At 44.5% G+C, this 13,844-nt stretch overlaps 1 protein-coding gene across 1 annotated transcript in view; it reads right to left on the bottom strand.

The window, feature by feature from the left end:
* Positions 1-13,844, bottom strand: part of RYR3 (ryanodine receptor 3) — a 365,900-nt gene that overhangs the window by 62,741 nt on the left and 289,315 nt on the right. Inside the window, exons 66-67 of the mRNA XM_047075357.1 lie at positions 7,277-7,597; positions 4,729-4,969 (exon numbers count right to left, since the gene is read on the bottom strand). Of these exons, the coding sequence (XP_046931313.1) occupies positions 4,729-4,969; positions 7,277-7,597 (562 nt within the window). The remainder of the gene's footprint in view (positions 1-4,728; positions 4,970-7,276; positions 7,598-13,844) is intronic.

The raw sequence follows: 13,844 nt of genomic DNA, 5'->3' as shown, positions 1-13,844 counted from the left end.
CTCTCAAATCAGATGAAAATGGTATTGGCAGGTGCATAGAAGATCCTGACCTCACTCCTCCTATTTGCCCTTCTCCTTTCTGCCCCCAGATGAGGCAACCGGGCTCATCTCCTGCCTGCTCCCAGTCTCCCAGAATCCAGATCTCTCTCAATATCCAGACACCTGTCCTTTTGGAGGTACCGAACTGATATATATGTCTTTTTTTTTTTTTTTTAAATCATCTGCACTGTGTGCTGCCAAAAGGCAGGTGGAACATTCTAGGCTGTAGGTGGGGAGAAAGATTGGTTTTAGAGGCAATGGGGGTGACAGCTGAAGCAACCCCAATGGATGAAATTACCGAGCATGTTAACAGAAAACAAGAAGAAGAGAATAAAATCTTGGATGACTTCAAGAGTAAAGAGAGTGAGATTTTCACTTTCAAACTGACAAGTTATCAGGTTTTCGGAGAAAGTAAAGCCAGTTATCAAGCTTTCAAAGAAAGTAAAGCCATGCTCCTATGTCCATGGTCAGGTTGTCGGAGTTAGAGCTGAGGGCTTATCTCAACCTTATTCCTAAGCCTCCTGCAGAGGACACAGCCTGAGGCAGTCACCGCACAGCATTTACTCAGATTCCCTTCTGTAGTCTGAGAGATGGTTTTTCACCCCAAGCTGCACTGTTTAAAGGTGCTCTTTTTTTGTGTTCCGAGTGTTCCTGATTGCCAGAAAGGAGGCTGAGAAGCCATTGACTCTGGTGGAGAGATCTGTTTAACCTGTGCTGACATATGTCCTGCACAAGGAGATAGCCAGCTATTTTTGCCCAGCTCCGACCACACTATACCCGGAGTTCTTGCTTATTCTGTATCAGCTTTGGACTGAAGATTAATGAACAGAAGCTTCTGTTCAGAACAGTGTTCCAAATGGCAAAGAAACTTGAAACATGGCCATGACTGGGCCGAAGGAAGTAGAAAGGTTTAATGTGACCAGGAAGAACAGGGAGGAGGACAGGACAAGATGGCTCTCTTCATCTTGAGACTGGTGCCATGAGAGAGACTGGAACAGTTTTGTGAGAAAAGAAAGGGGGTATTTATTCATCCGGTTACAGGTAAGATGAAGTGACCCCTCTTCTTCCTGCCAACTCCACATTCCCATAATTCCAAGCCAGCAATTCTACTGGTGAAGAAAGTACTCAAAGAAGGTAAAGGCATACACCTAAGAAGGAAGTATTTCTAAGCTAGGCTCCAGTGGCCATAACGTTCTCTGGTGCTCCATGAAGAACGGGCTGAAAAGTGGGGATGAATGAATTAATGATGATCTCAAAGACTCTCTGACATTGCCACTTTTAGCAACTGTCAAACACTGTGTAAGGAGAACACACTCTATCTTGAGTTTGATTGTCAACAGTGACAAATGCAATTAAAGAGCTATTCCAGGAGCAACCTTACTCTGCTTTCATTTTTGTTTTTACCTCACACTCTGACAAATTCCCTAGCTAAACTGCTAATGTCATTATACTATCGGAAATGACGAAAACGATGATCCTCAAACCAGAGTTTGTTTTGCAAGAGTAAGGTTTCCCACAGACAGTTAAGGGATTTTATTATGTATATAGTAAATGTAAAGCATTTATTTCGAAAGGCTAAATATACTTATTTTAAACAATAAGCACAATTTGCCTTCTAAAATAAACGCTAAATGGGCACATCCAGACCTATTGCCTGCCCATGACAGAATGGCTTCTAACCCAAAAGTTAGCAATGCTCCCCCAAATAGTCCTAAGTCCTTTCAATATCTACAACAGAGTATTTTAAAATTAAACCTTTTCAAATTTACGTGTTAAGGACTTTAAATTTTAAGAGGGCGCAGTATAATAAAAATCCATTTGGTCCTTGCTCTCCACTAGGACTAATAATCCTTTGTTCTTCTGCTTGCTCACAGACATTAGCCCCCACCATGTCCTCACCGCCCTCAACATGCTGCTGAAATTCCATGGTCAATCATTATGAATATTCTCTTCTATACACCCTCAACACCCTAACCTATTTCTCTTTGTCATACTCACACTGCAAAACCCCCACCTTGGTTACATCCAACTCTTTTCCTACTCTGGGCATCGCTCTGGGATGAACTGGCTGGAGAAAAAGACAACCTGGTGATGGGTCTCACTTTAAGTTCATGACCACAGATCTCAGGTGGGGCCCTTAATGCTGCCTGGCAATCACATGACACTGTTCTGACCCATCTACTCTCTCTCCCTCTCACTGGCTATCACCACACACTTTCTCTTTACTCCTCAAACCTCCAAACATCTTCTCCCCATCCTCAATATCAGCTGATGATCCTGCTTCCTACTTCACTGAGAAAATGGAAGCTATCAGGAAAGGACTCCTACAGACCCCAGACATAGTGTGTGTGTGTGTGTGTGTGTGTGTGTATCTGCCAGCATCAGCACCTACACTCCCTGCCCCCCCTGCTTTTTGTTGTGGATAAACCATCTAATGCTGACCCTTGCCTGTGCAGAGAACGTTGCTTTAGAAATTATCTCACTCTTACAAGATAAATTTCCCTTTCTCTACTAGATCATTCCCACTAATGAAGAAACAAGCTGACAAGTCTCCCATCTTAAAAACTCTTCTTTTGACCTTACTTCTACCTCTAGTTAGCATCCTGTTTTTCTGCTCCTCTTTGTAGTAAAATTCTTTGAACAAATTGTCTGTACTTCTCTCTCCAAGTCTTTTTCTCCCATTTTCTTCCAACTTACTCCAAAGAGGCTTTACTTCATCTCTCCATTCCAACTGCTCTTGTCAAGATCACCAATGACCTTCACTCATCATTCTTCCCTCCTGGAGACGCTCTGTGAAGTTGGCACCCAGGACATACCATTCTGTTGGGTTTCCTCCTGTCTCATGGGTTGTTCCTCCTCAGCCTCTGCCATCAGTTCCTCCTCTTCTGCCTGACCTCTTGATGTTGGAGAGCACAAGGGCTCAGTCCTTGGAACTCTTCTCTCCCCCCCCACAATTCTTTCTCTCATCTGGTCTCATGTTCTCCAATATGTTAATGACTTCCAAATTCCAATGGCTACAACAGAACTCTCTCCTGAACTCTGGACACATATATTCAACTGCCCACTCAACATTTTCATTTTTATATTGAATAGGTAACCTAAGTTTAACATATCCAAAAGTGATTTCCAGATATTCCCCTTAAAAAATGTCTGTACCCACAATCTTCCCCTACTCAACTGCTGGACGTTCCATTCTTTCATTTGCAAGAATAATCTTTGACCCTCCTTTCTTCTCTCATTCCCAATTTGAAGTCCTAAGGGCTCTAACTTCAAAACAGACCCAGAATCTGCCATCTTCTATCAACCTTTATTGCTACAACCCTGGCTCCAACCATCAAACTTTTTTTATTGTGGTAAAATACAAAATTTGCCATTAGTGACATTTAGTACATTCATAAGGTTGGGCAGCCACTATCATTATCTAGTTTCTGAACATTTTCAGGACTCCAAAAGGAAACCCAATCCCATTAAGCAGGTGCTTCCTGGTCCCCCCTCCCCCCAGGACCTGGCAACCAGTAGCTGGCTCTGTCTCTAAGGATCCCCCATCAGCTCTTGACTGGATCATTGTGAACCTCCCAACTGGTCTCCTCATCCCCCTATTTGCCTCTATGCTGTGCTCAAAAAGTGAATCTGATCACATCACAGAGTAGCTTAAAGCGTTCACCAACTTCCCTTCTCAGAATAAAAGCCAGAGTCTTCACAATGGCCTCCAAGGGCCTGCACTCTTGGCCCCATATTGCTTTTCGGACATCTCTTCCCTTCCTCCCTACTCCTCACTCTCCTCCACCCCAACATACTCCTTCCTCAGGGCTTACTCCACATGTTCCCTCTACCTGGGAATGTAACCCTTCTCAGACTTGCATGGTTTCCCACTTCATCTCTTTGCTCAAGTATTGCTTTCTCAGTAACATTATATCTATCTATCCATCCATCATCTGTTTAAAATGTTTATTTATTTTGAGAATGAGCAAGAGAGAACACATCAGTGAGCGGGGGCAGAGCAGAGAGGGAGAGAGAGAATCCCAAGCAGGCTCCATGCTGTCAGTGCAGAGCCTGACATGAGGCTTGATCCCAGGAATTGTGAGATCATGACCTGAGCTGAAATCAAGAGGTGGATGCTTAACGGACTGAGCTACCAAAGTGCTCCAGTAACATTCTATTTAAAACTATGACTCCACCCACCTGGGGCACTCTTAATTCTCCTTAACCTTGCTTTGTAGAATTTACTTATCTAAGTAAAGTATATCATTAAGTATGTAAGTACTTATTTTGTTTATTGTCTGTGTGCCTTACTTTCCTACCACAATGAAAGCCCTCAGGCCAGACATCTTTGTTTTGTTCACTCTTGTCTCCCAATGCCTAGAACAGCACCTGACACACAGTAATATCTGTTGAATGAATATGTGACAGAACAGAGGAGGGGAAGAAGTGGGTTACTTCTGCCCCAACCTGACCAATTCCTTCTTAGCTACAGTAGCATGTGAGGATGGAAGGGGTGGACATGTCATTGACCATGTGGAGTCGCTGGCCAAGGAAAGCGCAATCCAGAGGTCCTACACCCGGAATTTTCTCTTGGAGGGGCTGGGGTGGGGGGGGGGGGTAGGAGCCGTGACTCCCTCTCTCACCTGTAACACAACCCCACACCACCTTTCTACTCTGTGGACAGGCTGCCCCAGGTCTCCCACATACCTGTTGTTGTCCACGTAGCGGATGAGCATGGGGTAGAAGGCGTAGAGGTCTCTGCAGAGGACTGCAAACTCATCCAGGATGAGGAGCTCCGCCTCCTGAGTGTCTCCTTTGGTGTCAGCCTTCAGCTGCTCCTCCTCCTGCACAGTCTTCACAGCCTTTTTCTTCAGCTTCTCCAGAGTTGGGATGAAGTGGCTTTTCAGCAGGTCTGGCCTGGCTTTGCTGATGATTGGCTGGGCATACACTGCATTTGCAAACAAAAAGCCTCCCCCTCATTTCACACATTACAACAATTAATAAAAGGAAGAGGTGATCCTGAAAGGTGAGGCTGTGACAGTCCATCAACTCAAGATAGCCCCTGCCTCTTGTTCCCTTCCTTAGTGGCCCGCTTGCTCTCAGGAAGCCACAGCTGGGGAATGGAGCCACAGGACAAGGTCCCTATTCCTGTTCTGCTTGTCCAGGCCACAGGGAGCCCCTGCCACCCCAGATCTTATCAGTCATGCCTGCTGTTTGCCACACCTCTTAGCTCCTTATCATAGTCTTAGCACATTCATCCTGGTTTGGGCTTACTAACAATATTACCAATTCCTTGAATGGAGCCTTTTCCCCCTAATAACCAGCTCTGTGCTGAGCCAAAAGTAGGCACTCAGTGCTATGCTTTCTGGTTATTTTATAGAAGAAACTCCTGTTAAAAATATATTGATCCACCCACAGTTCTCACTCTCCAATGTTTGAAAACTGCCAACTCGCTGCCTGGGGGCTCCTCTGGGTCCTGAGGAAGCTAGATCAACTAATTATCTGGTATAATGAATGGAGGGAGAGGCTGGGGTGGCCACCAGAATTCAAAGAGCAGATACAGTAATCAGTGGAACTTGGGACTGTGATTCTGGGCCTCTTAAAGAGCAAGATAAAACTTATGTGTCGTACCCTTTTCCTTAAATGGAATATCCTCTTGGTCCAACTCATCATAACGATCAGAGTCAGAGTAATTATAAAAGAAATAAGTGAAATAAAATTAATAAGAGTCAAGAACCAATGCCAATGTGCATGGTGTATGTTTTGTGTATTTCAAGGTTTCTTTAGCTTAGGGCATTTCAATCGGAAATAACCTACATTCTGGCACTTTTTCTTTTAAATCTGCCTTATTTTTCACTTTCACAAAAATGACCATTGCAGAAAAAGGAGACAAAGGCAGCTTTTGCTGAGATGCATCAACCGAGAAGTCGAAACTCAGCGCTTTGAGAGCCATTCACATTCTATACCTTGCCCTGCCCGGAGGGTTACTTCTGCTTTGGACCCATAATCAGAATGGCTATTCCACATGTGGGTGAGATGGGGTTACAACTTAAAATCACTTTTTTTTTGGTGCCAGCAATTAAGTGGCCTGAGATATGGATACCCCTGTGGAGTAACAAGTCAAGTTCAACTGCCACCAGCACCCCTTGTGCTGTGACACTTTTCCTGTCTGCACCTCTAGGGAGCTGAAGGAGCCTGTCCTTCCGCCTGCTTCTGTCCCTGAATCCCTCTTGAATTACAAATTAGAGCTTCTCAACAAATTGCCTTGGGGTTGGCAATGTTCTTGGGCTAATGGGTCAGAAAGGAACCTCAACTTTATTTACTTATATTGTTCACAGAACCCTGTACCATCTAGTAGCTATGGGCACCTATAATATTGATAATTCCAGTCTCAGTTCATTTCAGAGACAGGAGGGGGGTAGGAACTTTTCTTCCTTGGTCTTGTAGAGGAATACCTTCTCATTTGCCTGGGAAGATAAATATCTAAGGTTGGGTTAATAGCTCCCTTTGGCCCAGTCACTGTGTCTCCTGATCCAGGGGATGGCATGGGTGAAAATGCCACCATGGAGCTGTCTACACTGTAGGTTGATGAAAGGCAATGGCTTCCCCTTGGCTTCTGTCTCCTCAGACTTTGCTTTGACAAGAGGACACTAAATATTCACGGTTTCCTGACTATGGGAAGTATGGTCATTTTCCAAGCCTTTCCTTTTTTATTTTTTTTTTTTTGAGCTTGCTTTAGGAACAGCTAACAAAATTCATTAAGAGCCTATTGCATGCAAGCAGTTCTAGGGGGACACAGATATAATAAACAAAAATCCCAAAGTGATGCTGCTGTGAAGCTAAATTAGAGAGTGTCTTAGAAAGCATAACGTGAAATACAAATGCTAGCAATCTGAGTACAGCTCAGATGGGAGTGAGTTTTCTACATGTACAAAACACACAGGATCACTTACCAGGAAAATATCCACAATCATTACTGTAAGAGCAAACGGGAGTCTTAAGTACCAAAAGCAAATAAAGCAATGAACATCTGAGTCAGGCAGAGTGTATCGAGAAGGGCTTCCTGGAGATTCGAGGGACTTGGCTTAGGTGAGGAGTGGGCAAGAGGCATTTGCTCTAGGAAGCTCTCCAGGGGAAAACCTTTTTACTGTTAAATAACTAAGATGGGGAGGGAGACTAGTTTAAAGATGGACTAAGATGAAAAGAAAACACAGGCACCCTGGCTTTGTGCTGGGAAAAGAGACATTTGTGGTACCTGCGATGCGCTTCATCCAGGATGCCTCGTCGATGCCCAGGTTGTTGTTGATGATTTTCAGAATGTTTCCCAGGATGACACTGAGGTGTTCAGAGGTGACCTTGGTGCACCAGGGCCCTGTGCTGGGGGGCAGGTGCTCCGGCCCCCGCTCCCACCAGTAGGACAGGTAGTTGCACAGCATGGGCAAGATCACCTCGATGACGTGGGGCATCTCCGTGTACCGGGCCCCTGACTCGGCCAGGTCGCTGATTTCCTTCATCAGGCCTTCCAGCTGAGGGATGTCAGGACACATCTCTTCCACTGTGTCTGGCATCCCCAGAACTGACCAAGAGGGTACAGGAAGAATACAGGGACAGTAATTCAAAAGCACAAATAATGTAAACTTCCCTGTCTTTCCCGCCCTTCCTTTGGTCTTGAGACATTAAGTTTCCACCCTCGAGCTCCAGATGAGTGAGCATTGGATATGGGGGAGTTTCTGTCCTCCAGGTGTTTGTGTAAAGATGGCGGCTTCCAGAGGCTGGATTATCTTCCCAGATGCCATAATCAGCATAGAACACTTCAACTTAATGCCAAAGGAGCATCACGGAGACAGCTGAGGGACATTTCCCAAGACTTCTCTGAGATAAAGCCAGTCTCTTGACTTCTCCCTCTCTGCCCTACTGCATGCATAGCACAAAAGACAATACTAGAAGGAGAAAAGCAACTAATCTGTGTTTAGTTGAAAACATGTAGAGTTCAGTCATCTGGATCTCTGTACTGGTTAGAAAAGGAAAAGAAACCCCCTCTCATCAAATATTCCTTCAGCTGGACCAGAGACATAGGTTGAAATTTGGTGGTGGTGGGGGGGGATTGTATTTGAATTAATTTCTGCATTTCCAACAGAAGTTATTGATGACCTGTGCCAAGACTTCCTGTCATGCTTAAACCTTTTTGTTTCTGAAGGCTTCTATGTGAGGAAGAGTGATTAAGCCCCACCTTTTCCTCACACTTAAGACTGAGGTCACTTCACTGAATGCGGACAGACAGGATGATGCGGCAACAGATGAAGTTCAATGTGAAATTGAGGAAGGCTGTCAGATACAAGAATCAAAAACAGAAGCAGCCAGGGGATATCCATCCTGTTCTACAGGGCAGACAAGGAGAGACTGGAAGCATCCTGAGGTTCTTAAAGGGTGAGAAGATTAGCAGGGACTCTGAAAGCAGTGCAAGCCCACAGCTCTGTCTCCTCCCCTGCCCCCCATCTGCCTACTTCACCTGGACCCAGGACACACATCCTATGCAGACTCCACCCACAAGCCAAACTTCTCACACTGCGGCCAAAGCATCAGGCACCACAGGGGTGAAGTAATCTGAGAAGCCACAGGAAAACAGGGAGCAATTTTCTGGAACATCAGTCCCACTAGATGACTCGAGGAAATTATTTTTGATGCTTGGAGAAAAATGCGACGTTCTCATGAATTTCAAAGGACAAAGTGGAAGACTTCAAATAAAGTCTTTTGTGAATTGAGTTATGCCTGCAGGCCCTTTGCCATTGCGGTTACCACTGGCTGGAAGTCTCCCTTCTCTATCATTTAGGTACATAGGAACTGAAGGGTTAATGAGTAAGAGAGGTCAGATAAATTCTGTGGCCTTTAGAAATACTGGTCAGTTGAAAGGAACCATTTTGATTTCTCCCTTGATTGCACTTTCTGGAGCAGAGATATAGGACAGTGCTGGCCATCGTTGGAGACACTAAATCTGCAGCAGAGACAAGTGAGTCTATTGGATGGCATGGACTGTTGCAAAGCAAATGATACGCAGGAGCCTCCCTGCTATGGAAGAGGCCCCATGAGTTCCTAACACTCTTTGCCTAGTGACGACTTTTTGCTGCCATCACTGTGGCTAAAGATCTCTCTTCCTTGAAAGTCCTAAGTGGACCAATGTCCTTTAAAATCCAGATAATTCTGGGCCCCTGGGTGGCTCAGTGGTTAAGCCTCTGACTCTTGATTTCGGCTCAGGTCATGATCCCATGGTTCCTGGGATGGAGCCTGGGGTCGGGCTGTGTGCTGACATTGCAGAGCCGGCTTGGGATCCTCTCTCTGCCTCTCTCTCCCCCACTTGCACTTGCCTGCTCGCTCTCTCAAAATAAATAAATAAATAATTTAAAAAATTAAAAAAAATCCAGACACTTCAAAAGGATTAGTAGCATGAGAGCCAGAGAATGTGACACTCCTGTGATTTGCAAGGGAAGGGAATTATAAGGGTCAGACATGGCTTACTGCCAGTGTTGGTCATGTGCAGAGAAGTCTAGTCTGTGGACACTGCAGCAGAACAGCCACCAGGGGTGACATCAACATGGGGGTCTGGAGGAGCCTCACAAAGTAATTTTACGTATACAAGAAGTTAGAGACCGGGAAGTCAAGCTTTTTATCTTGAAACTCTGCACGTCGAACAGTGCCAACTGCCGCAATTGCAAGTGAAGTTTACAACTATTGCCCGTAACATTATAATTAAGGCAGCTCAGGTGTTTGTGTTTAAATGTCACACAGACAATACATCACCATGGACACTTTCTTCCCCTACCTAAGAAAAGAGTTGCTTGAGGGTGCTGCACTGGCATCATTATAATGACCTTTAAAAGTTATTTATATGTAATTGGCCCTTGAGTGAAAGAAACATTTGTGATTCAGATTGTGTTTTATACTCCTAATGCCACATAACAAACCCAAAGAATGAATGCTGCTGAAAAACAGCCTCGGCTCGGTCCTACTAGAATCAGACACAAGGGCTGCCTGGGTGGCTCAGTTGGCCAAGTGTCTGACTGACTCTTGGTTTTGGCTCACGTCATGACCTCACGGTTTGTGAATTCAAGCCCACATTGGGTTCCGTGCCGACAGTCTGGAGCATGCTTGGGATTCTCGGTCTTCCTCTCTCTCTGCCCCTCCCCAACCCACACTGTCTTTGTCTCTCTCAAAATGAATAAATAAACTTAAGAAAAAAAGAATCAGGCACGAGACTGTTGGAGTTATCATTAGAACATACTTCCCTTTCATCTCTAGATCAGTGGTTCTCAAAGTGGGGTTGTCCTACCAGCAGCATCTAGAAACTTGTCAGTCCCGATCTCCTGAGTTAGAAACTTTAGGGGTAGCATCCAGCAATCTTTGTTTTACTAAGCATTCTGAGTTAGCTTCTCAAGTCAGATTTTCTCCACCAGGCAGCTCTTTCCTAAGGCGGCATGGGAGAGCACCACCTCTTTGTGTAAACAGACAGCTCACATGGGACCTGGGCCACCGCTCTCTCTGGATGACTGCTCCAATAAGGGCATGGAAGTAAACTGGCTGGTGACTAGGGTATCTTGTTTGATAATCTGATTAACAGACCACTGCCGCCCACAACCAAAGGTTTATCTAATTTTGAATACCTAGAAGATACTAGTATTCACCTTTTCTAGGCCTATCTTAATTTCTGGATGAATCAGAAAATGCTCCAGGGTCTTACAGAAGAGTTACTAACATGAGGAAGTGCTGGCAAAACACCAACTGTCCATTAATAGAGATGTCCCATTGACTGAAGCCTTGATAAATCAGCTCATATTTCTAAACCAAAGGCTCACATGGTTTGTCACCCTATACATTCCTCCCCCACCTTGGTCCCTTGGGGCCACTCACTTTGTATAATGAATGAAGTCTACTTTCTTAGGGTCCATTAAGCCATCAGTCATTCTCTCGCTCCAGGCTAACCTGATTATCCCAGAATACATATTCATGTATGCTCTACTTTTCAAGAGCCGCACTGGTCAGCATTCCCTCTGTTGATTAACTGAATGATGGAAAACATGGACTCAGGGGACTGGGACACATCCCACAGTGTGTCACTGATGGATGAAAAACTGTGTCATCTCTAATCACACCCTTCTCTTTTTCTCCCTGTGGAGTATGCAATGATTTATATTTATTTTTTATTTATGGATATGTCTTACTAAATAAAGGTCAAGTATATAAAATAAGAAGGAACAGGTTTCTAATTGCCCTTGAGAAGAACAACGGGACAGAGTCATTCCCTTGCTTACCAGAGCCCATTCAGGGTTTCCCCCATCTTTGTCAAGTTCTGATTTTACCCCCTACTGTATGTCTATGAGCTGAAGAGCGGAGTAGGCCTATTTCCCGAGGCATAGCTCTACACCCTGGTCAGACAGAGATACAGGATTTCCTGAATCACAGTTGGAGCAGATCAAACACCTAGCACTCTCATGAGTGGGCCCATATCCCTTTGGAGCTGGGGAGGAACACTTTACCTGGCACCTGCCTACAGAGGTCACAGCTCTTTCTCAGCATTACCAGAGCCTGCTTAGTGGTTCAGCTCCCATGTTAGCTGCAAGATGTGACTCATTTGGTATCAGCAGAGGGTGGAGAAAAACAAGGTTAGAGATCTATTTTTGCTAGTCTTAGAAAGGGGAAAAAGGGTAAGGTGAGGCTGAGAGGGTTGGGAAATTAGAGATTTCACATGAGACTCTGGCAAGCTGAAGCATCTGGGCAAGGTTTTCTCTTGACTCAATCTGGGAACACTCCTCTCCCCTGTATTCTAGCTCAGGACCAGAACTTTATTAAGTGGCCTTGTCTAAACTGGCCTGGTCGTCATTTCTGGGGACGATGTGCTTCTTTTATCTGAAGTATCAAGAAGCAAGTGGGAATAAAGCCACTGTGGCTTGGTACTCTGTATTCTTACATGCAGAGAGTGACAAAGGAGTGTAACATGAATGCTTACTCTCCAAACTCTCTTCCTCGGGATCTCTTATCAGTTTGAAAAGGGGGCTTGACTATGATGAATTGCTACACAGTCTAGTCATCTACTGATACTGTAAATCAATATTTTAAGAAAATATTGGTTCTTAATAGGATAGGCTCTGGTCTGAAATGGCTATGTTTTTTTCTTCAGCAATATTGATTAGGACCATAGGTGTGGTAATTTTTGCTTCATGTTACATCAAATTATCATAGTTCTTTCTAGTTGGAGTCCAAGTTTCATTCAAGCTCCCTTGTTTGAAGTTCCTTTGTTCTATTCCACTGACTTCTAGTAGGATCACAGTTCATCCATATATGAAGACTCTCGCTCCTAACTCCCCAGCAGCAGGTGTATAACCTGCCTTGGATTCCAGTTTCAGGGTGTTTTAGAATACGGGGGGGGGGGGTGGGGGGTGGGGAACTTTTTCTGTAAACGGCCGGATAGTAAATATCTGCAAGCCAGACAGTTTTTTCCATTATGAGTTAACTCTGCGCCTATGGTTGAACTGAAGCAGAATGTGCCACTCAAAAATATGCCTCTTTGGCCTAAGGATTATTTGGGCTGATTTCTTTTTAAGAATCTACAAACACAGGAAGAAGCTCTGAAAATAGAGAAGTTATCCTTGTGTAAGAGGAATCTAAATTTTATAAAGGAAATTTACATTAGAATGGGGGCGTGTACCAGGAAGTGAGCTATTTACCAGAGATCACCTTTTCATCTGAGAGACTCAACTACAGTGCAGGGCACACGTTTACCAAATGTTTCTACTTTTTCCCTTTCTATGAATTGCCTTCCTCCTTTTGAACTCCCAGAGCCCTATCCCTTTCCTTAGCTCTGAATGGTGTATCTATAAGCCTCAATTGTTTGGCTGCATTTGGAGTCTCATATCTTTGTAGGGCTCCTGTAAGTACTCGTATGTATATAATTAAATTTTTTTCTCTTGTTAATCTCTGTTTTATGGGTGGGGAGGTCTCAGCCAAGAACAATTAACAGTAGAGAGAAAATGGGGTGCCTGGGTGGTTTAGTTGCTTGAGCATTCGACTTGGGCTCAGGTCGTGATCTCACAGTTTGTGGGTTCAAGCCCTGTGTCAGGCTCTGTGCTGACAGCTCAGGGCCTGGAGCCTGCTTCAGATTCTGTGTGTCCCTCTCTCTCTGCCCCTCCACCACTCGTGCTCTGTCTCGCTCACAAATAAACATTAAAAAAATTTTTTTTAATAAAGAATAGAGGGGCACCTGGGTGGCTGGGTCGGTTGAGCATGCAACTTCGGCTTAGGTCATGATCTCACTGCTCATGAGTTTGACCACCACATGCGGCTTTGTGCTGACAGCTCAGAACCTGTGTTTCCCTTTCACTCTGCCCACCCCCTCTCATGTTCTGTCTCTCTCAAAAATAAACATTAAAAAAAAAAGAGTAGAGAAAAAATTATTTTCCTCTCCCCCACATGGTGCTAAAGTGGCCATAGGCAGTATGTAAATGAGTAGGTGTGAGCATGTTCCATTAAAACACTATTTACAAAAATAGGCAGCAGGGCCAGATTAGGCCCATAGCCATAGTTTGCCTACTGCTGTTCTAGAACTTAGTGTGTCAGTATTCCCGTTAACTTCTCTTTCTTGTACAATCTCAATCCCCTCTGGTGTTTTTCTATGATTTTCTATGATGATAGATAGCATGGGGTCATCCTCTTTAGAAACACAGCCTCTCCCTGGACTTGGAAAGTATAATTAGGTTACTAGTGCACATATGCTTCTTCTGATGAGGATCTGGAGAGGAACCGTAATAAGTGGTCATATCCCCAGGTGCAGAAGG

Source organism: Lynx rufus, unplaced genomic scaffold (genome assembly GCF_022079265.1).
Source record: "Lynx rufus isolate CCGP_SWC_20201006 ecotype Redwood Valley unplaced genomic scaffold, mLynRuf1.p SCAF_13, whole genome shotgun sequence".
Taxonomy (NCBI): Eukaryota; Metazoa; Chordata; class Mammalia; order Carnivora; family Felidae; genus Lynx; species Lynx rufus.
This window is presented reverse-complemented; position numbering and strand designations above follow the sequence as displayed.